This window comes from Acanthisitta chloris, unplaced genomic scaffold, assembly GCF_000695815.1.
Source record: "Acanthisitta chloris isolate BGI_N310 unplaced genomic scaffold, ASM69581v1 scaffold36780, whole genome shotgun sequence".
Taxonomy (NCBI): domain Eukaryota; kingdom Metazoa; phylum Chordata; class Aves; order Passeriformes; family Acanthisittidae; genus Acanthisitta; species Acanthisitta chloris.
Genome location: NW_008652874.1, coordinates 23,843 through 44,523, shown reverse-complemented (window position 1 = coordinate 44,523; position 20,681 = coordinate 23,843). Strand labels below are relative to the sequence as shown.

The 20,681-nt window shown below is 37.6% G+C and overlaps 1 protein-coding gene across 1 annotated transcript in view; it reads right to left on the bottom strand.

Moving 5' to 3' along the window:
• Positions 1–20,681, bottom strand: part of NCKAP1 (NCK-associated protein 1) — a 58,296-nt gene that overhangs the window by 14,582 nt on the left and 23,033 nt on the right. Inside the window, exons 8-26 of the mRNA XM_009078668.1 lie at positions 19,172–19,309; positions 18,432–18,480; positions 17,805–17,961; positions 17,145–17,201; positions 16,446–16,542; positions 16,103–16,209; positions 14,887–15,019; positions 13,588–13,669; positions 13,048–13,106; positions 12,337–12,482; positions 11,696–11,828; positions 9,893–10,012; positions 9,494–9,633; positions 8,452–8,583; positions 5,889–6,107; positions 5,412–5,542; positions 4,932–5,029; positions 1,063–1,156; positions 385–467 (exon numbers count right to left, since the gene is read on the bottom strand). Coding sequence (XP_009076916.1) covers positions 385–467; positions 1,063–1,156; positions 4,932–5,029; positions 5,412–5,542; positions 5,889–6,107; positions 8,452–8,583; positions 9,494–9,633; positions 9,893–10,012; positions 11,696–11,828; positions 12,337–12,482; positions 13,048–13,106; positions 13,588–13,669; positions 14,887–15,019; positions 16,103–16,209; positions 16,446–16,542; positions 17,145–17,201; positions 17,805–17,961; positions 18,432–18,480; positions 19,172–19,309 — 2,175 coding nt within the window. The remainder of the gene's footprint in view (positions 1–384; positions 468–1,062; positions 1,157–4,931; positions 5,030–5,411; positions 5,543–5,888; positions 6,108–8,451; positions 8,584–9,493; positions 9,634–9,892; positions 10,013–11,695; positions 11,829–12,336; positions 12,483–13,047; positions 13,107–13,587; positions 13,670–14,886; positions 15,020–16,102; positions 16,210–16,445; positions 16,543–17,144; positions 17,202–17,804; positions 17,962–18,431; positions 18,481–19,171; positions 19,310–20,681) is intronic.

Sequence of the window (20,681 nt, the reverse complement as noted above, 5' to 3'; positions counted from 1 at the left end):
TGAAAGGATCATTTTCTATTCCACAAGCTGGGAAAAGGTTATTTTTCTGGGACATATGTACCTCTGCTATGGAAAGGCAGTTCATGTGCTGCACTGCCTGCTCCAGTGAGTTCTGTTGTTCTCACCTGCTCTGCACCACATCTCCTGCATTCCCTTCACCTGATGGACCACAAAGTCCTTGGTGCAAAATCCTGCAATGGTCTGGGTTGGAAGGGACCTTAACCCACCCCACCCCAACTTGCAAATCCAAGTTCAGTTATGACTGAGTATTACCCTTTTACCCACATGACAACCTTTTAAGAGGCAGCATTCCAAAACAGTACTATCATTCCATTAAAGGAAATACAATGGGAAAAATTCAGAACATATTCAGTTATTTCTTACATCTCTAAGTGCTTCCTGTGCCAGTGACCGAAAAGACAAGATAACACCGATAATTGTCATCCTCTTCAAAACACTGTCAACAGCTGAAAAGAGAACAATGAAGGAAAAAGTGTTGATGTTTACAAGCTCAGTTCTTCAAAGCAGAGAAATAAAACATCTAACAAAATACTGAAAACAGCAAGGTATTGAAACAAATGTCATTCCCTAGAAGGGCCAAAATAAACAGTGCTAAAAGCAAGTTTTTATAGCTGAATCCACAAAGGGATTTTCAGTAGAAGACTATCATGTTTAACCCCTTCATGGAACAAAATCACATGCACTCAGTTGACTGGATGCTGGTTCTGTGCTTTCTCGGGGCCAAAAAACTCAATAATAATCTTTTATTTTGTATTCTACAGCTACACACCTGTTTTGCAGATTACTGCAGTTACAGCTGTGTGTTATCACCCCTCAAAGATGCTCAAAGCTCATCACTACTATATTAACACTGAAATGTCACTTTGGCTGTATGTGAGAAGACTGAAAAAGTTTGAAAGGATCCATCAGTTTATACGAGCTCACAAACATCTTGCTGCTTCTGTGTACTTAATCCAGAGAAATTAATTTTTCTCATTTTCTTTGCAAAGACAAATATAAACCCAGTTCTGTATCTTCAGTAGGACCTTGTTAGTTACCCACATGATAATCTTTTAAAGAGTGCTGCCATCTGGTCTGGCTTGTCGAAGCTGGTCCTCATTTGTGTTAGAACTTCAACGTTCTCCACCACAAGTTTCTGTAAAGAAGCAAGGATTCAGGTCAGCTATACATTTCAGCACATTATGCCAAGGATGTTTTGGTCTGGCAGAGAGGCAACTAACCCCATGGGATATAGATGTTCTTAATGAGATTATAGTTATCAGTATTACTGTCAGGCAATACTTGACAAAACAGCAGCTCTGACTCAAAAAGGATTGGATACCCCTTGAAACATGGTTTTTGTATTGAGCAATGTGTACCACTTCTTAAAGCAACAGAATAAAACTCAGTAAAACCAGACAAAAGGTCCTGGTGCCACTCAGCTTTTTATAAGAAAAGTATACACATATCAATAAAAATGCAAGTTCACAAGCTAATCCAGTCTTTTGGCTTGTTCCTTGCAGCAGTTATACTGAAACTTCATGTTGGTAAAATTAAAAACCGGACTCAAGAGTGTAAGAGTCAGATGGCTAAATCTTGGTGCAACTGGCTTGCAATTTTCTTCCATTATAATACAAAAACAAAAGCAAAGACATTCATTCAAGTCCCAACACCTCAACCCGAAACAGTTAAACACAAGTACAGTAGTTTTCGTGTCAGTTTGACAAGAAGAAAAGAAAATGTGTGTCTGTTCCTAATTTTTAACAGCTCTCATACATGCAACTTGTAGCATGGGGTAAATGCAATGACTTTCCTGAAATCATTCTCCAAATATGCATCAGATTTAAATTTAAATTAGAGATTGCATAATCACATCTATAAAATGTCAGATCCAAAAAGGTTTCTAGCTAGCTGAGGAACTTATGATGTGCCAAGCAGTATTTTTAAACTCTCTTCAAGCAAGAAATAGGCATTTTATTCTTACAAAAAATATTTTTGCCATCTGAATGCAAAGTACCCTATTTCAGAACTGGAAAACCTCTTCAGGTAGAGGACAAGTATGGGCTAAAAAATGGACATATCTTAATGTGCTTCTGAACAGGGAAGAAAGTGTTTCTTTTTGTCTAAAGAAGAGTTTTGTTCACCAAACAGTATCAAGGAAAAAATAACTGAAAGATGGAGGGAGTAACCAAGATATGCTGGATTGAGGGTGGCCTTCCAAAGTGATTATTAGCAGTTATATTTTCAAGTGGAAGGTTTCCAATACATCTTAATTACCAGAGGAGGCAGCAGGAAAAAATGTTCATCAAACATGTAGGCACCATAAGCTTGGAATGTGATTTAAGATGTATCATATAACACCTAAGAGAGATACCTGCAGGAACCTACTGCTAGGATACAAGAACATGTAACTTTTGATAGTCTTGCTAACTACTTTAATATATTTTACTTCACTTCAATCCACACTGAGAATAGGGCAAAACATAGCAACTGGTAAGTAGGGAGATTAAAATTTCAGAGTAAATATTCCTGTGACCATAGGAGGAGAAAAAACCCAACACAACTTGAACTATAATGCTGCTATGCAATGAACTGTGGCCTGTATCTGCTCCCATCTTCCAGTAAGCAGCCTGTGCAAAGCAGATCTGTCCAACAGCTTAGACCTCTCGGATTCAACTGCACTGTCATGGTCACGCTATTCCCATAAGCTGAAGCCAGGCCATAATCCACCCAGACTCACCACTTTCACTCTCCTTATCTTCAGTGAGATGCAAGGCAAGAAATAAGCTACACAAAATGCAGCAAACTAACCACCTCCAAGAATCTTTAAAGTCCCTTCCAACCAAAACCATTCAATGAGGATGAATCTGTGCGTATGTGCAAGCATAAAGACACACAAGATGTACTTTTGCTGAAAGCCAAAACAAGACTGGTTTGCACTGAAATCAAGATGGGCAATTTTAAACCATGTATCAGAACTTGGCAGATGTGTGACATTTTAATTTCAAACCCTCAAAGCTCTCCAGAATGCAAGATTGAAGGCCCACACACATTGTTACTGAGTCAAGCTTTCAGCTGACAAAGAATAACCAGCATATTAGTTCATAAGATTCAAAAGGAACAGGCTGGAACACAGTTCAAATAGTCACTTAAATGAGGCAATCTTCCCCTCCTTGCCCCAGTCTTAAACTTCAGATATAAACCCAACACCTGGTCCCACTGTGGGAAACAGAGCATGTTGAACCCTACTCTTCAATTCCCTATTCTATGCTCTTGTTGCCTTCTTCCCCACACACAGATGCTTCTCAGTGCTCTCTTGCTAAGCCAACTGCATCTCCGCCAAAGAGATGAACATTTTATTACTTCAATTTCTGCCTCCAAATATGTGGTCATGCACATGTGGATCTATATTTTGCTCTGCTTATCCTTAGCAGTATCAGAAAACAACAGATTTCAGACACAATGTAAAGTCGCTTTTCAAAAAAATACACAGAGCCACAATACAAACTGTGCTGATTTTGAGGAAGTATGACAACTCAGTAAGTGCACAAATAGAGCAGCAACAAAAATCTGCCCAAGGGCTTTGTGCTTTACTTGAAATGTGACAGATGTCACTTTGTGCATAGCCAGAAGTTACAGAACTTAACCTTAAAATCACAGCATTCTCACCTGCAAGGGCTCATGCTCTAACTCAAAAATTGGAATGGGCATAAGGAATCAATTACTCTGGCTGGCTGGACACTCAGGTCAGAGCTGCTGCATGCTCTTGTGGCAGCTTGGAAAGCATGAGCAGCCCCTCTCTCCTTAAACTGGGACATTGAATAAAAGGCTCCTGAGCTTTTAGGACATCACATATCCCAGCCATACAGCACCACTGCAGGTGTTTATTACAGGGAGCAAGATCTTTGAAATTTGTAACGTGATATATTAAAACCACACACTTTTAAAGGCCTGGTATGCTAATAGCAATAAATTCTTGTTGAAGAGAACAGAAAAAGTTCCTTAGATCTCTTAAGTATTCATGTGCATTTTAAAACAACAGCATGCATGAATAGCTACAAAAAAAATCCTTATTCTAATTAGTTAGTTAAATAAACTGAAAATCATGAGATGTAATAACAACTTGGAACTAAATTTGGAAATGACACCAAAAGAAAAATCATATGAAAAGCAAATCTATGCCAATTAGTGAAATTTTAATAGCATTACTATCCTGGGAAAGTAGTACATGCTATTAAACTTACTAAAACCTCTTTCTAGAACGAGATAATTACACAGGCACCCAGTGGTTCCCCTGTTATTGTTTGCTGTTTTGAATATACACACAGCTAACTTCCTTGACATGCCTGTATTTCTAATTTTTTTTGTGGCACCTACTTTGTTACTTGTTTGTATTGCTGTAGGTATGAGGCTTATTTATCAGAACACAGACATTCATAATAAATGGTTACTGTTGAGTCAAAAGGAAAGATACATCTAAACATGAGGAAAACGAACAAAGGACTTGAGGTCTCCCATCCATGTAAACTAAACAACAGATGCTAACATGTATGGTAAAGAAAGTAAGTCCTTATAGATTACTAAAACAGATTTGAGAATTTCATGCTCAGTTTGGAGAGTCAACAGGCTTGGGCAGGGGCGTCACAAGCACCTGGAGATAAATAATAGAAAGAGATTTTACTCCTAACTTATCTAACACAGAAATGAAAAGTCTGTACAAAGTCCTGACCATTCAGCTCTTGAAGAATGTGGCATACACATGCACATGTGCAAACATACTACAAAAAAAGACTAAAATTCACAGTCCTACCAGTTTGTTGGAGGCAGTCATCTCAAAAAGATGACATGCACAAGAACAGCTATTAAATATCCTAAAGGAACCTTAACCAGAAAACTACCCCTCTTCCCAACCACCAGTTTCCCAAGGTTACCTTAAGCTCAGCAACCTGTGAAGAGATGTGCCACATCAGACTTTCACTTAGGAACTTCATGCCATATGGTCCCAGAAGTTCAGAAAGGGCTCTCATTTCTGAGAAATAAAAGAAACTGTTTTACTTCAAACATTCCTTCTTCGGTTAATTGCAGCCCATCACATATCTAGCAGTGCTGTTTTAATTGCAAAAATGTTTTACCCCAAAGTAGAATTTTAGACACAAGAATTGGCATGGTAATAGAACTGAAGCAGTAGTTACCAAGACATCATATACCTATCTCTGAAGTGCAATGCTGCTTGGACCAACAACAGGAAAAGTGAGACAAGAGGCAGCATGAATAAAAGGTGCTTAAAATACTACTGAAGCTTAACCAATGCTGTCTATAATAGAAAGCTCTAAGAGTTGCTGCTATTTCAATTACTCAAGCAATACAGTCACTACTCCTCACAAACACTCAGTAGAAATATCAAAGTTTACCTGATATGTCAGAGTATTCCTCAGCGTTGAAGGTCAACTCGTTTTCTGTAGGCAAGTTCACAAATGCCTTCATGGCTGGGAAATAGGCTATGTGACCATTGCTCACTTGCCGTAGCAAAGTCTCCAAATACCTTAGCAGAAAGGGAGAAAGCATTAGGTGAAAAGACATGTTCATGGCTACCATATACAGATGAAGTTTTCTTGTGTGATTAAGGGGCAGCAAAGCCTATAGACTAGTTTTACTTTTGACAGTTCAACTCATACCTGTATCTCACTCTACATCTCATCCCTATAAAAAGCAAATTTCACAGTAGGCAAACCTTAAACTGCTGTAACAGGTACTGAGAGAAGTAAAACCTGTGACATTTGACATTAAGAAAATGTCAAACAACTCCATTTCTCCAAGCCCAGATTTTCCATAAAACAACAAAAAAAAAATCCAAAAAACTTGTAAAAAGCATTCATGTGATAACTTACCAGTTTGTGTACAGACTGGTGATGGTTGGCTCCCCATGGCTATCTAAATGCTGAGTTTGCTGAAGCAGAACATTGTTAAACACTCGTGTAATGTCGATCTGTACATAATTTTCTATTGACTGCAGGACTGTCATATAGGCCCTTACGCTGGTCAACAGCTCTGAAGGCTTTGCAATCTCTTGTGTTGCTTGATTATACATAGTCATTCCAACAATTGACCTTTCAGAAGCAAAAGAATTGGAGACAAATACATTCATTAGTAAAATTAAACAAAGAGGCAGCTATATAGATGATTTTATATCCACAGCTTTTCACAGAGTCACAGAATGGTTTGGATTGGAAGAGACCTTAAAGATCACCAAGGTCCAAATCCTCTGCCATGGGCAGGGACACCTTCCACTAGCCCAGGTTACTCAGAGTCCCATCCAACCTTGCCTGGAACACTTCTAGGTATGAAAAATATTAATTTTATTTGAATACTTCTCCAATCTGCAAGTATATAACTCTAATCAATACAGCTACTACAGCAGCACTTTTAAAAACAGTTCTCGATGCCAACAACTTCATCTGTGGTTCCAGCAAAAATTTCATGTGACTAAAAATACTCACTGAGCATTTCTAGAATAAAGATTTCTCCCTCATATATATATATCTCTATCTAGGGGCAATCCACACTGTGCAGGACTTACATAACAATTACTTTTCTAAACAAATTAATGTTCAAGTCTTTTAAAATGCTGAACTGGGAAACTCAAGAGCAATGATGTATTGAAGTCTACAAAGCATATCAACCAAGCAAAAATTATCTGACCAAAGCTGCTGTCAAAGTTCTAGTCTGACATATGTGTAAAAAAGATCAGATAATTATAATGAAGTATGAATTGAAAATATATCCAATACATATTTTCAGTAAATAAATAGGAATCCTGTTAATGAGAAACAAATCTCCCTGGAGCTTCCACAGTAATTTCTATCTTCATCAAAAAAGTCAAGAATCACAGAATTTGATTTGTTCAAATTCTCACTATAAATAAAACCAGGCTTCAACTAACAGATGTCCCATACATCCGGCTAGTTTTCAAGCCAGCGCAGAAGTGCACAAAGGACTGTATATTCCCTTTTAACATACACAGACTGCACTCAGTATGTCACTGAAACCAGGTCCTCAAGCAAACTGTCTCAGGGGGTCTTTAAAAGCAAAGTCTTCTTGGCAAACAAATACTGTAGTGCTCCTTTCAAGCTTATAATAGTCTCAGACTTCCAAAGCTCAGCTTTTAAGTGGTATGTATTTTTCAAAGACAGAACAGTAAAAAATGAAAAAAAGAATTTGGTAGATTACTACCTTCAGAGGTGAATGGGATCAGTTGTTCTGGAGGAGAACATCAGATTACTTAAAGTAACTTTCTCGTTGTTGCTTGGGTATGTGTAAATTAAGTATTTTCAATAGTTTGCTTCTAAGGCAGTGTCTTTTATTTTAAAATCAACTCAAAATTGGTATAACAAGAAGAAAAAGTGGCATAAGAATAAGCTCTAGTCCAATCAGATGTAAAAGAGAGCAGATTAAAACAGTAAACAAATCCTAACACCGAAACACTAACACTACATTTAAAGGGAAATTGGAAGCCTCTGAAAGAAATCACACTTAAAAATCAGAAAAATTACTATAAATTGCACATTCATTCTGCTTGGCTAACAAGTCTAGTTTCTTTCATGAGGCAAGAAAAAGGAAAGGAGCCTCTGAAAGTCATCTGCCTGTCACTTCAGCTCCAGTCCACAAGCCAAACTTCCCCAAATTAAAATAACAAGCACAAGTGACCAACATTGGTCTAAATTCATAAACCTGAGGATTAGAGTTTACTTCTTATCAAGTCATGAAGCTATCTTCATTTTCATGTCACCTTGTCTTACTTGAAAAATGGAGTGCTCCACTGACCTAATATTATGTCTTCATAATTAAATTCATTAAGTCTTATACCCTGCTTGAAATATATAACTAGCAATCCTTGGCATAAAACAAGTCTAGGATAGCTGGCTGGTTTAATATGAAGTCCCCTCCAGAAGTTGCCATTTGCCTATTTCTGTAAATAATGCTGGGAAGATCAAGGTAAGAACAGACAGGAATATCAAGTGGCAACACTTTATTTAAGAAAAAGTAATTAAAATATATTCGCAGTTGGCTTCATCAGGTCCTGAGTTCTGACCTTCAGGTCTCCTTTCAATGAACTGAAACACCTGAAACAATCCAGCATTGCAAAATAATAGCTAGAAGACAGCCTTTATAAATGCCCAAAAACAGGTGTCATCAACTCCTACAAAATAGACAGGACCAGAAACGCATGATCTGGCTGTGAAATAGATGCTATGCCTTTCAATCCATTTTATTTTAAAATAGGAACCTACTACAACTGTGTATGTTTGCACACATAGTTATCATTGAGCTGGAATTTCACTTAGGATTTCCACAGTCCACTTAGTTAACGTGGTAAGTATACAGTATTTCCAACATAACCCACAAAAGGCTTATCTTGTGTATCAGTACTTCGAACTTGACAAGATTTCTTACTTGGTAAAGCGAATTTCCAGGTGAGACGTTAAATACTCTCTTGGGGTAAACGTGTGCTCCCAGACCACCATGTTGGGTACGTAATTGATTGAGAAGCAGAGCTCAGAAAGTGCAGTGTGCAGTTTGTCCAGGCTTTAACAACAGGCAACAAGAAATTAAGAAAAATATTTAATGCAACGTAAGTATATATTATCATGGAAAGCACATGCTGAATGGCTAATGCCTCAAGAGCAGGTGCAGGTCTAACTCTTTATTATCTTCTTCTGCCTTGAGACACTTCTGTAGCATATTCTAAACCAGCATTTTGAGCAAGAACACATCCCACAACTGCATGTGGATCTGCATCACATACAGTGATGTGAGATTAACTTTTCAAACATATATACACATATATATATTCCCCTCCCCCCTCCAAAAGAACAGACTGTTAAGGCATTTTTCCCTAGCTGAACTAAGCAATACAAGTAATATTTGCTACTAACCAGTACTAAAAACCTAAAAGTATTGGGGAAGCCAATCTTAAGCTACAAGTAATCTCTTTTCCCTCAATTTCTCAAAATTTTACTGTTCTCTGATGTTTGGTTGCTGCAACTGTAGCAAAACCACTTCTTCATCTGTGTGTGTGTGAGTGTTTAGGCACTCCTACCCACAACACTGAACACTTAACGTTTCCTCTTTTAGATTCCTTCATCTCCATAGTTTTATCACTACTATCCTGTCCTCTGGTCTCTCCTAACACCTAACTTATACCCCTCCTATCATCCCTTACACCCCAAGCTGTATTTATTAACCTTTCCTCTTATCTCTGGTCAGGAAAGGAAACAGCCAAGGGGATAAATTCAAGGGACACACATTCCTATTGCTCCATATAACAGAACACAGTCACTATGCAAGCCACAGAACATCATATGGTCACAAACTACAAAACTGTCGCATTTACAATCAATTAAACTTAAAACAAATTAAGCAAGAAGCATTCAATATGTAAAACATATGTTTTCACTTGGGATTCAAGGTGAGAGGAACAGAAGAGGCAGCTTACTTTGTCACAACCAATCTGTTTTTCCTCATGCTTTCTACTCCTGGTTTCTCCCTTTCAGGTTCTCCTTTCTTTCCAGTCTGTTTTTTTGACTTCTTGTTCACTGCTTGACTGATGGTTTTGGCACAATGCTTTGGCAGCAACTAGCAAACAAAAAGAAAGAGCCCCTCCAAATCAAAATCCATCTTTTAGCAGACTTCATCACACAAGCAACATGTTCTTCCTTTGACTAGCTACACAATCCTAGAACTCAGAATTCTTCTCAAGTTGCCTTCCATTTTATAAACAGAAAACTTCCCCAAAACAGAGAGAGAAAAGTGAACAGGAGACAGAACCATAAAGATTCAGAAAGCTGAACAGAGAAAAATCTCAAAGAAGTAAGACAGACACAAGCAAACTCACCTGATCACTCAGTGTACATTGTTCTGTGCAAATGTCTGTAATAAGATTTCGAGCTTGCTTAGCCATTTCGTCCAAGAACATGTTACACAAGGAAAGACTGCGATCTCCAATATGATGTCGCTGATAAAGAAGAAAAAAAGAAGTCTGATTTTCAGTTTCCCCATCAACCCTACAATGTTCACACAAGACACACTGTACTGAAGACCAGTTCACTAAATCAGATAACCAGGGTATGAGAAATATTAAATTAATTAGTCCTCAATAATAGTGACTCCAGGATGTTTTTTTTGGAAACAACTTGAACCGTGGTATTTTCAAAGTCACTCACATGACATAATTACAAATATTTTCTGCAGGAGGAGGCAAAAAAAAAGATTTTTAAAAAGCAGGTTTTCATGTTTCATTCCAGAGCAAATCTACTTTAACATGTCTAATACTCAAGACCTCTGTGCATCTCCTCTTCATTAATCTCTGCCAGTACTTTATCCAGGAGAAAAAAAGAGCATCTAACTCCAGCTATAGAGAAAGTAGTGTCCTTCAGACCACTGGAAAAGTCAATAATGAAGCTCTGCTGCATTAATTTCTGGATTCTGTTCCTTTGTCACTGGATCTGCACAAGCACAGGCTCTGTCCCACTGAAATCCTCCTTTCACCACTGATGTTTGCTTTCCAGTAGCCACACTACCACACACTGTACACAGCACAGCGAAGATTATTTTTCCACAATGATAATAGTTACCAAGTCACACAAGTCAGATATTGAACTCCAAGTTGTGTTGGCTGTGACAAAATGTGCTTGCTGCAGCTGAATGCACAGTAACTAGTGTCCAGTGGACTTTGGCTACTGACTCCTTACTGTTACTATAATTGTTCTCAAAGACAGCTCTTGTCCTGAAGGGAAGCTTTCCTGGAAACCTTTTAGTGGTTGTCTAGTATAAACAGCATTTGCAGCTGTTTAAAGCAAAGGAAAATAATGTTACAGACAATTACTGAAACGAAGTTTAGCAGAAAAGAATTTAATGCTTAAATAAGAAAAACCCATATTGTGCATAAATCTTACTCATCTAATTGTGTCAGATGAGCAGGGTTAAGAATGAAAACACACTTTCATGAGCACTACACAAAAACGGCCAAGTTAGGCCCTAGAGTAATTCCAAAGTCAATGCACATACAGGAAATGTACTAAAGGATCTATTTCTTGACAAGAAAAAGAGAAAGAATTTCCTCAGAATCAAACTGCTTCCTCGAACAAAGGGTCCATTTCTGCAGGCAACACACTTTTTTCATTTCTAACTCTAACCAACAAAGGCTTTTATTACCCAGTTCTTATCAAAACAATTGCTTGTATTATACTGTGTATCACTTAGGATTATTCTTCCTTCTTGCTGAAGTACCACTATTTATAACAATCCATACAGAATCCCCAACTTCCCATTTCCTTTTTGTAACTGTGAATTTATAAACCATTTGAAAGTAAAACTGTACTTCTAAGTTTTAACAGACATATGGTATTTACTAGCATCTAAGCCTGAATGACCCCAGAAAAGTCATCTAACCTTTGTGCCTGAGCTAATCTCTCTTTAAAGCACAAATGATAATGTTAATTCTTACTCACTTCAGAAAGGATTTTGAGCTCTTTGGGTGAAGAATCACATAACAAGGTATCTACTTGTTTTACTTCCATTTTTTACCATTCTCTCAAATCTTATACTGCCCTAAACACACACCTTGCAGTGCTCAGCTCTAGTTCATTCTGTCTGAATGAGAGATAAAAATAGCTAAGACAATGTATCTAAGAATTACCTCTTCAGGGCACAGTTCATGGGTACAGCTCATAAAGTGGGTACAAAGCAGTGGGAATGCAATTGAATATCTTGATTGAGAGGGAAGCTCCAAACACTGCTGAAACATCTTCTCAAAAGCACGACTATAAAAACTGATCAGAAATAATCAGTTAATAATCAGACATTTAAATGCAATACATAGATAACTTTGCTGCAAATGAAGTTCACTTCACACAAATCAAACATGCTATTAGTGTCAGATTTGTAGTTATACCAAGAACTGCACCATGCTTTCATCATTTTTTCATTCCTTGTTTTCTGTGTTCACTTCTTATGCATTTTATTAGTAAATCTATTATTATAATCATCTTTTTATTCTGATGTTTGCCACACTGGCACTGCAAAAACTTGCACCGTTTTCAAAAACGTATTAGTAAAGAATCTGCAAATGATCCCAGACAATTATGTTACTGCTTTAAGAATCTCCCTGCAAATGTTTGGTAGTATCTTGTTCAAACTAACACTGCTGGAAACCAGAAATTCCAATTGATTCTCCCACTGGCCTATCTTGTGTGAAGTTTGTTATTTAAAAATTACCCTTGCAAGGACAAGCCAAACAATAAATAACAGAAAACTTGTACAGTCAGGTTAGTAGCATACCAAAATATAGAAAGATCTGAGGTTTCAACCAACATCTCCACCAAAGAATCTACCATTTTAGTGTGGAAAATGATTGTGTTCATCATTTTTCCCAGTTCTCTATGGTCTGCGAGACCAAGTGAAGCTTTAGAAACACTGGTGTAGGCCTGGAAAGATACAAAAAAAATGTGATGTTATATCTGCAGCTGCTTTTTTTGCTAATTCCATTGCAATTCCTCACTACCAACGTTAAATACTGTTTGTGCTATGCACAGGATACCTGTGTACTTAAACACTGTGCACACACCCTTCCACTACAGCTTCAAAAAAAAGCCAACTGCCTTTCAATGAAGTCTCCAAACATCATTTCAATGGCACAAATTCACAGATAGACTGCAGAACAAATGTATTGACAAAACACAAATGTGCACTTGTAAGCCCCTCCTGAACCAATGTGGGGAGGCTGAATCACACTGCCAAACTGCTCAGCCTCAACGCATTCTATTTCTGAACTGTTATAAACACCCCAAAGGATGATTTGTGACAAGAATGCAAAGCAGGCAAAGATCTATCAAAATGTACCAAACTATCTGTTTAAGTATTTGCTTTATTTTAAGAGTAGGCTATTTCCAGATAGCCTGTCACACACTTGCAGTGTGAGAGTAATCTAGAAGGGCAGTAATTTATGAAACATTTTGGTTTGAAGTGTCATGCATATTTACCAAGTCTTACCTGCAACCTAAACCAATCTAATCTCATTCCTCTGAAGTCAAACACCTCTCCATCTTCAACTGCATCAGGGCAAAATACAGAACAAAAAAAACTTTAGAAAACAACTACAAATTCAGATAGACTATAATAGACCTTCTGAAAAACCCCAAAGCACTAAGGAATTATTTGGATAATGAACCTCATACTCTTACTCAAGAATTTTGATCCATCCAGCACAGTCACGCTAACAGGAATCAAAATATCTAGATGAAAATGTGTAATATGATTTCTATATTAAGATATATAAATATGAATTTAAAATATATAAATTATTAAAATATATTACCACCCAATAGCATTCTTCAGAAGCTCTTTCTGTACAGAGCTGCCCTGGAAAAGGGACACACCACAACATGCATATACCATAGTGAAAGAGAACAAGGGAACATGTTCAGTTTACTCCAGTTATCTGCTTTACTGATTCCATGCACAAAAAGTGATGAAGCTTTTCAGAAGAATCTGCCAGTCTGTTACCATTTTTCCAAGTTCAGTTAAACTTACCTTGTTTCACACTTAGTGAAGTCATTGTGTTTACAAAAGATGACATGATGATTGATTCATCCTCTGGGCACACTGAAAGATTCTAAAAGAAATGTTGTTGCTATTATTATTTAAACTTGGTTTATGAAACAATGTCAACACCCATGGCCCATTTATCAGCTATACCCTGCAGTGTTCAAAACCTGCACAAGGTAACTTAATCAAATAGAGTATATCAAAAAGTGCTGTTTAACAGCTTTCACTTTTTAATTCCTTGGTTGATGACAAATACCTAGGAAAGTTTGCTTTCAAACCAATATCTGCTCACAATGGGAAAACCTGTCAATAAATGTAGCCAGCATTTTCTGGCAGGTCTGCAAAGAAAACATTGCCACGGCAGGATATAATGGAGCCCAGGTCAGTATCACTTTGCTTCCAAAAAAACCCCTCTCAACACTTCTCTTACTACCATGGATTTCACCTGAAAGATGGGCTATCAGGTTTCAAACTTTACAAAATGCAACATCAATCTTTCTAGTTTCAGCAACTAACAGTATCACATTTCTGTTATATAATACAATACAGAAGTTTTCCACAATTCCAGCAGTGACAACAATTTAACCTAAAGGCTGCAAAAAATCCAAATTATCACTCAATCACTTGTCTAGTCTGTTGCTTGATAGCTGTTACGAATTAATGACAACTAAACTTCCAGCCCATTTTGTTTCCTGGTTTCAGTTTGGGCTCCATCTAGTGGGGTCACTAGGGAATCAAACCAAAGCAGTTCACAAAGTTTATCATTTCTTTGTTGGGCTAAATAAGAAAGCTTCTACAACGCTCCTTCAGCAACAGTACCTGTTTTGCTGGTACTGTCTGTTTCACTACCATTCATAGTACAATGAAGTTGTGTTAGGGGAGGTTTAGGTTGGATATTAGAAAAGGTTTTTCACTCAGAGGGTCGTTGGGCACTGAACAGCTCCCCAGGGCAGTGGTCACAGCTTGACAGAGCTCAAGGAGTGTTCAGACAATGCTCTCAGGCACGTGGTGTGATTCCTGGGGCTGTCCTGTGCAGGGCCAGGACCTGGAACTTGGATGATTCTTGTGGGTCCCTTCCAACACAGGACAGGCCAGGATTCTGTCTTTTATGTAGAAACCAAAAGTATAGCTCTATATCCCAGAATCAAACAGTAACTTAATTTGCCTCCTTCCATAACACTTATCAAAATTCACAAACCAGGATGAGTTTCATAAAGTCATTTTGGACAAAAAGCCCTCTTTTAACTTTACATTTGAGAACCTAGAACCACAGTCTTGCCATACCTGCACAAGCTCATTTAAGACCACAGCATCAAAGCCAGAGAGGTACTGTACATAGTACCTCTGCATCACTGGTCCATATTTTCGCACGTGTGCCCTCAGCTCCTCCATGTAGAATATTAGCTCTGCTATGTGCCTAGGCAAGAAGACAAGAAAAGGTTTACAAATATCAAACACTCAAAGTATTAAAATCAATTTCTATCACTGGAATGCTTCTCAGGGGGATTTCCTCCTGTACCTTGCTTTTAAAGCAATTATCAATAGGTAATTTCTGGATGACAATAACTTCATATCCTAAAATGAGATTACATAGGTAATTTTTTCTGCAAGGTAAAGTCCACTGAACAGAAGATCAGCACAGTAATCCTCAAAGGTTTCTTTTTTTAAAATAAAAAGCCCTTGTGTAATGCTCAATTTTTAAAAAGGTTTTAATCATACAGTGTTTAAGTCTGAAAAATACAACTGTGCTAACTCTGCTTTCCTGTATTTTTTTTCCCAAGCCATGAGGTTGCTTAAATACTTGCACAGGCTGTTTCAGAGAGACTCTAGAACCTCAATCCTTCCTTACCACCTAAATCCAGTGAAGAAAGCCTATGATTTTCCCACTCCAGCTCTAAAAATGGCCTTATGATTGTCACTCAAATTCCTGCAGTCAATACACAGACCTTCAGTCCAATCTTGTGTTCAGTAACCTTGAGAACAACTCAAACACTCCTGCATATCCATATTTGTAAGATCTTGTACTCACATTGATCATTTTTGCCTTCTGTTTATGATGACACTAATGCTACATTACCTAAATAAATCTTATCTAAGAGACAATTTTGCTGCAATACAGGAGACATTGTGCAAACCAACAGATCAAGCTTTCTGACAGTTTTCTCGCCTCCTTCATCGATTTGATCAATGCAAAATCAGTAACACTGAAGACACATACTAAACCTTTATTTTTGCTTATTCAAAGTTTAAAAATGGCATAAAACTTATATAAAATATTTTTATTTCATAAATGAATTTTCACTGATGTGCTCCAGTTTCTAAGACAGTACTTCTACTTTTCTGTTTTGATGGGCAACTTGATATTCCCAGGTAAAAGTTTCATGAATAGTCCCAAATCTTCCATATAGTCATCCTTTTCTGAGATTCCCTGGCCTTCAAGTATATTTTGTCTGTGAAATTCTCTTAACTATTTAAGGTATCACACTAAAAATGAACATACTTATCTATGAAATCATCTGCACTCTTCTTTGGCATATTATCTGCATGACGAAGAAGCCAAATAATTTCATCCCGAGCAAAGGATAATGCCATAAATACAAAAAGTGCCTGGAAAAGAGGAATTGTTCACAAGCTTACAGACGGTTCACAGCTTGTAACAGTTGGACAGCTTGTGCACACTAAGAGTCAACAAATCTCTAAAATCAAAGAAGCTAAAAACCTAATTCAGCTTTCTTAGACTTAAGTATGGGTTTTTTAACCCTCCCAAACAAACTAAATGTTGTATTACCACTGAGAAACACAGTGTCAGACTGCACAAATGCAAAGCATACGAGCCCCATTACCTTGGGGCCCAAGAGGCCTGGCTGGTCAGACAGGACAGTGGCCAGCTCTTTGAGTGCCGAACGTAAGAACTTGCGTCTCTCCCTGTGCATTGAACCACTGCAGTGAAACAACAAACCAAGACATCATCCTCTGTACTAACCACACAACATTGCATTTTCCAAAATATTTAAGACCAAGGCAGATTAAATTACACCAAGCTGAACAGTTCAGAATTTTGAAGAATGTGGTCCAACCAATCTTGACACATCTCCATGGCCAACACTGTTGGCGATTCTCTCTCTGGTAGAACTCTCAGTTTTGTTTCTGAGTTTTCATATGATATACTGCAGAAACAGTGGCAACCAGACTCAATTTTTTCAAGCCAATTTTACTTATTCCTCAAGTATCATTAAAGTTAAAACTCGAGTTCACTGCCTCTGCTCTGTGATGTGCATTTGACTCCACTAAAGCATTTCAATTCAACTACTTAATGCATTCACATTAAGTAATCAGCCAAGAAGCAACTGAAGAATCAACTAAATACTTCCATCTTGATAATTTGAAAAATAATCAGAAACTTGGGAAGCTAAATTGATAATGCATTAAGCAAATCCAGGTTTAAAAGAGCAATCAGTACATGAAATCCTGTTTATACATTCTTTGTAACTTTAAGAAAACTAACACTAAAGTCTGCTAAGAAAACTTTGTAGGACACTTACGCATGTGAAACAGCAGCTTCTTTGCACTCTCTGATGTCATTGATACGCTTGTTGTAGCTACAAGTGAAAAACAATATGGTAATTAGAATCAGCAGCACAGTTTAGCCAGCCTTGAGTGGGACTTGAGAGCAGCTGCAATGTCATAGCAAGCAGGATACAGCACAGAGCACACACGTGACTTATTTCTCTGATCAGAGCTAAATGCCAAAACTGGATACCTACACCACAAATACTCTGTACTGAAGCTCCTGGTGTTCTCTGGTAGAACTCTCAATTTTGTTTCTGAGTTTTCATATGATATGCTGCAGAAACAGTGGCAGACAGATGCAATTTTTTGAGCCAACTCTACATTCGTAACATCGTTTCCCTTCGCTAGATTGAGATTTGTGGGCGAGAGAAATTAATTTTAACTTTTGCCATTTTGGAGCCTGATTCACCAGGCTTCCTCAGAACCGAGATGACAAAAAAAGGTGTGGTGGTTATGAAATCAGGCCCCTAAAAGTTATGCATTAAAGAAACAGACAAGATACTAAGCCAAAATATTTGAGTACTTAAGCAGAACTTATGTGAAGCACAAGTAATGTTTCTGAAACAGTTCTTCAAGAATTTATATTTTTTTAACAGAGGTTCTGAAAGGAGAAAAGGGGAATGAAAACTTACCCTCTTATGTTTACAAACAAGTCTTCTGCAGCTTTGTGAATATGGAATACTTCATCTCGAAACAGAGCCAAGCAAGAGCTGCTTTGAAGTGCAAGTTTCCAAAGGTTCAAAGCTGTAGCATCGCTATTCAGGATTCCATGGCACAAAATAAATCCAACTGCAGTAGTTCATGTTGATGTATGTCACAAATCAGATGTACAAAGACAGCAGAGAACAGTGAGATGATTATGTGTTTTCTCTTAAATAGTTCACATAGTTCCACTACTAAACTGTTTACTGGATTACATTGTCTTATATTAAAAAATACACCTCCACCAGAAGTGTGTATGGGGTTGTACCATTTTTGTAACATTAATTACTTCATGCTGATACTACTTGGCTATTTTCATCAGAATTCCTAAAGTCCTCACTTGTAATCAAAGCCTGGAGTAAAATGATGACAAACTCCAATCCTCCATATCCTACCTGCATGTCAAATATGATACATACAAATGAGATTTAATCAAGTTCTCCAGAATCTTATTGGAATACAACAGCTTTTGCACAGTACAGAGAAGCAAGGAGTCCTTTAAATGTTAACTAATGTTTTTAGCACAACCATAAACTGTTTCAGAATATTTTACTCACAAATGATCCATTTTTCCATCGCATCCAGAGAGAGGTATTCACATGGCATCTGTTGAAAAAACCCAGTAATTTGTAGCACACTAATTATATAAAAGATAATACATTTCATAAGTACTTTTTAGCAGGAAGGAAGAAACAAAGCCTTAAATGCTGATCAAACATAGGAAACTAATGCTGGTGACTGACAGGGCACTGTTTCAATGCTTTAGAAACCGAGGGTTTGAACATTAAATAAATTCCATACCCTGCAAAAACAGTGAACAAAACTTGACACATGTTTAATTTCAACATTATATTTAAGAACAAAAGGCTTTTGATGTATACTGATCATGACCGGACAGCTGTTAATGCTTCAGGTTTTTTCAGAAAGAAAACCATTCACATCACAGAGGCAGCAAGTGCAAACTCAAATTTTAAAGGAAGTACCAGTTCTGATTTTCAGTCTCTTGGCTCACAAGCCCGAGACAGTAAACAGGATTCCTTCCCTCTACACTGCAGCAATTCACACTGCCTGCCTTCACTTTTTGATTATCGAATACTGGAAACGAAGTCAGAAGCTAAATGTAATAGAATCTTCACTTAATGCAAGAAAACTCTTCACTCATACTAAAGAATTCAGTTCTCCCCATCAGCCTATTTACTTCTCTGATGAAAAGTCACATAGAAGAAATCAAACAGGAAACTATTTTACAGAAAACCTTGATTAACTCTATGATAGAACACAAATAACAAGGCCATACTGTGTCAGACTGTGCAGGATTGAGCATTGTACTGGGGGCACTGATGAGGCTCAGCAGTTGTGCGTTTCTCCACTGGTCAGCTGAGAGATTTCGTCGAGGATAGACCATCTGGAGTGAAATCAGAGCATCTGAAAGGGACTAAAAATGAGGCTAATGGTTAGTTTGAATGGTTAGTACTATTTTACCAGTAGTCCTGTTTTCTCAGCATTATCACTACCAGTCATCAAACACTTGACTGAAATAGTTCTGAAAGTAAACATGAGGGTAAAACTCATTGCATCTTATTTAACTTGTAAAAGATTATTCCAGGCTAAAGGAAGGACGAAGGAGGAGTTTTGATTTTTTGTGTTTTTCTAATTAGTTACAAAATGCTGAGTTCAGAATTAGAGGACATGGGAAAAATATTCAATAGGGGACAACAACCCTGTCACATACAACTGGAAGTTGTTCATTATTAATTCAAGCATCCCAATTATTGTGTTACCCCCTTCTCTGCCACTTCATTTTCTAAGTCCTTCCCTCTTTGCAGGTAAATTATAATTACTTTGAGCAGATACTGTCTAGGGGAGCATCTTCATAGCAAATTAAGCTTATCTGAGTAAGTGTGCTCCTATGTCTCTTCTCTGACTTTTGTGTCACTACTGGTGCTTCTATGTATGAATCCTCAGGGAGTCAGGTCTGACCATTGTGACAGCAGAGAAAGTCACTCAGGCAAAAAACAAAAATCATCTTCCAAAGCTAATGTAAAGTTCTAAACAACTGTCAGGTTTGCTGCAAAGCAGTGAGATGATAAAAGGACAATTTAAATGTGCAGTTCCGTGAGAGTAAAACCCAAGTATGTGTTTCTATAGCACAGTGCCTGAAGGGACCCCTGACCCCAATTTATACCTCTAGCACAGAACAAGCACCAGAGCAAAAACTGGAGTGAAAGGCAGCTGTACAGAACATTTCAGGGGAAAGGATTGGTCCTTTATTAAATACAAGAGCACAAAGATAGTACTGAAAAGTGAAGCATCTTTTGTACTAAAATCCGTACAGACTACTTGCAAATGAGATCCTTGCTAAATAAGTCTTGACAAGACAGGAATCGTGCAGAGGAAAGCATAACAAAAATCAGGTTACAGATTATTTAGACAAATTAGAAGAACTCAGAACAATTTAACTCCAGAGCACTTAGGGAAGTAGCTGAAAGACCTCTGAACTGCTACTGACCATCCTAAAAAGTTTAAGAAAATTGAAGGAAATCTCAAGAAGACTAGAGAAGGAAAATACAACCAGTATCTAGACTTCAAAATGGGAAAGAAACTGTAGGCGATACCAAGTTGTTATGCAAGTCATTTGCAGGCATATAGAAAATAACACCTTTATGAGTAACAGTTGGTCAGTCCTGAACAGACAATTCTCATTTCCTCTGACCGAGTAGCAAGTCCAGTGGACAAGTAGGAAGTGATAAATAGGATAAACATTGACTTTGGCAAGACTTCTGTCACTTTTCCAGGGTATTCTGATA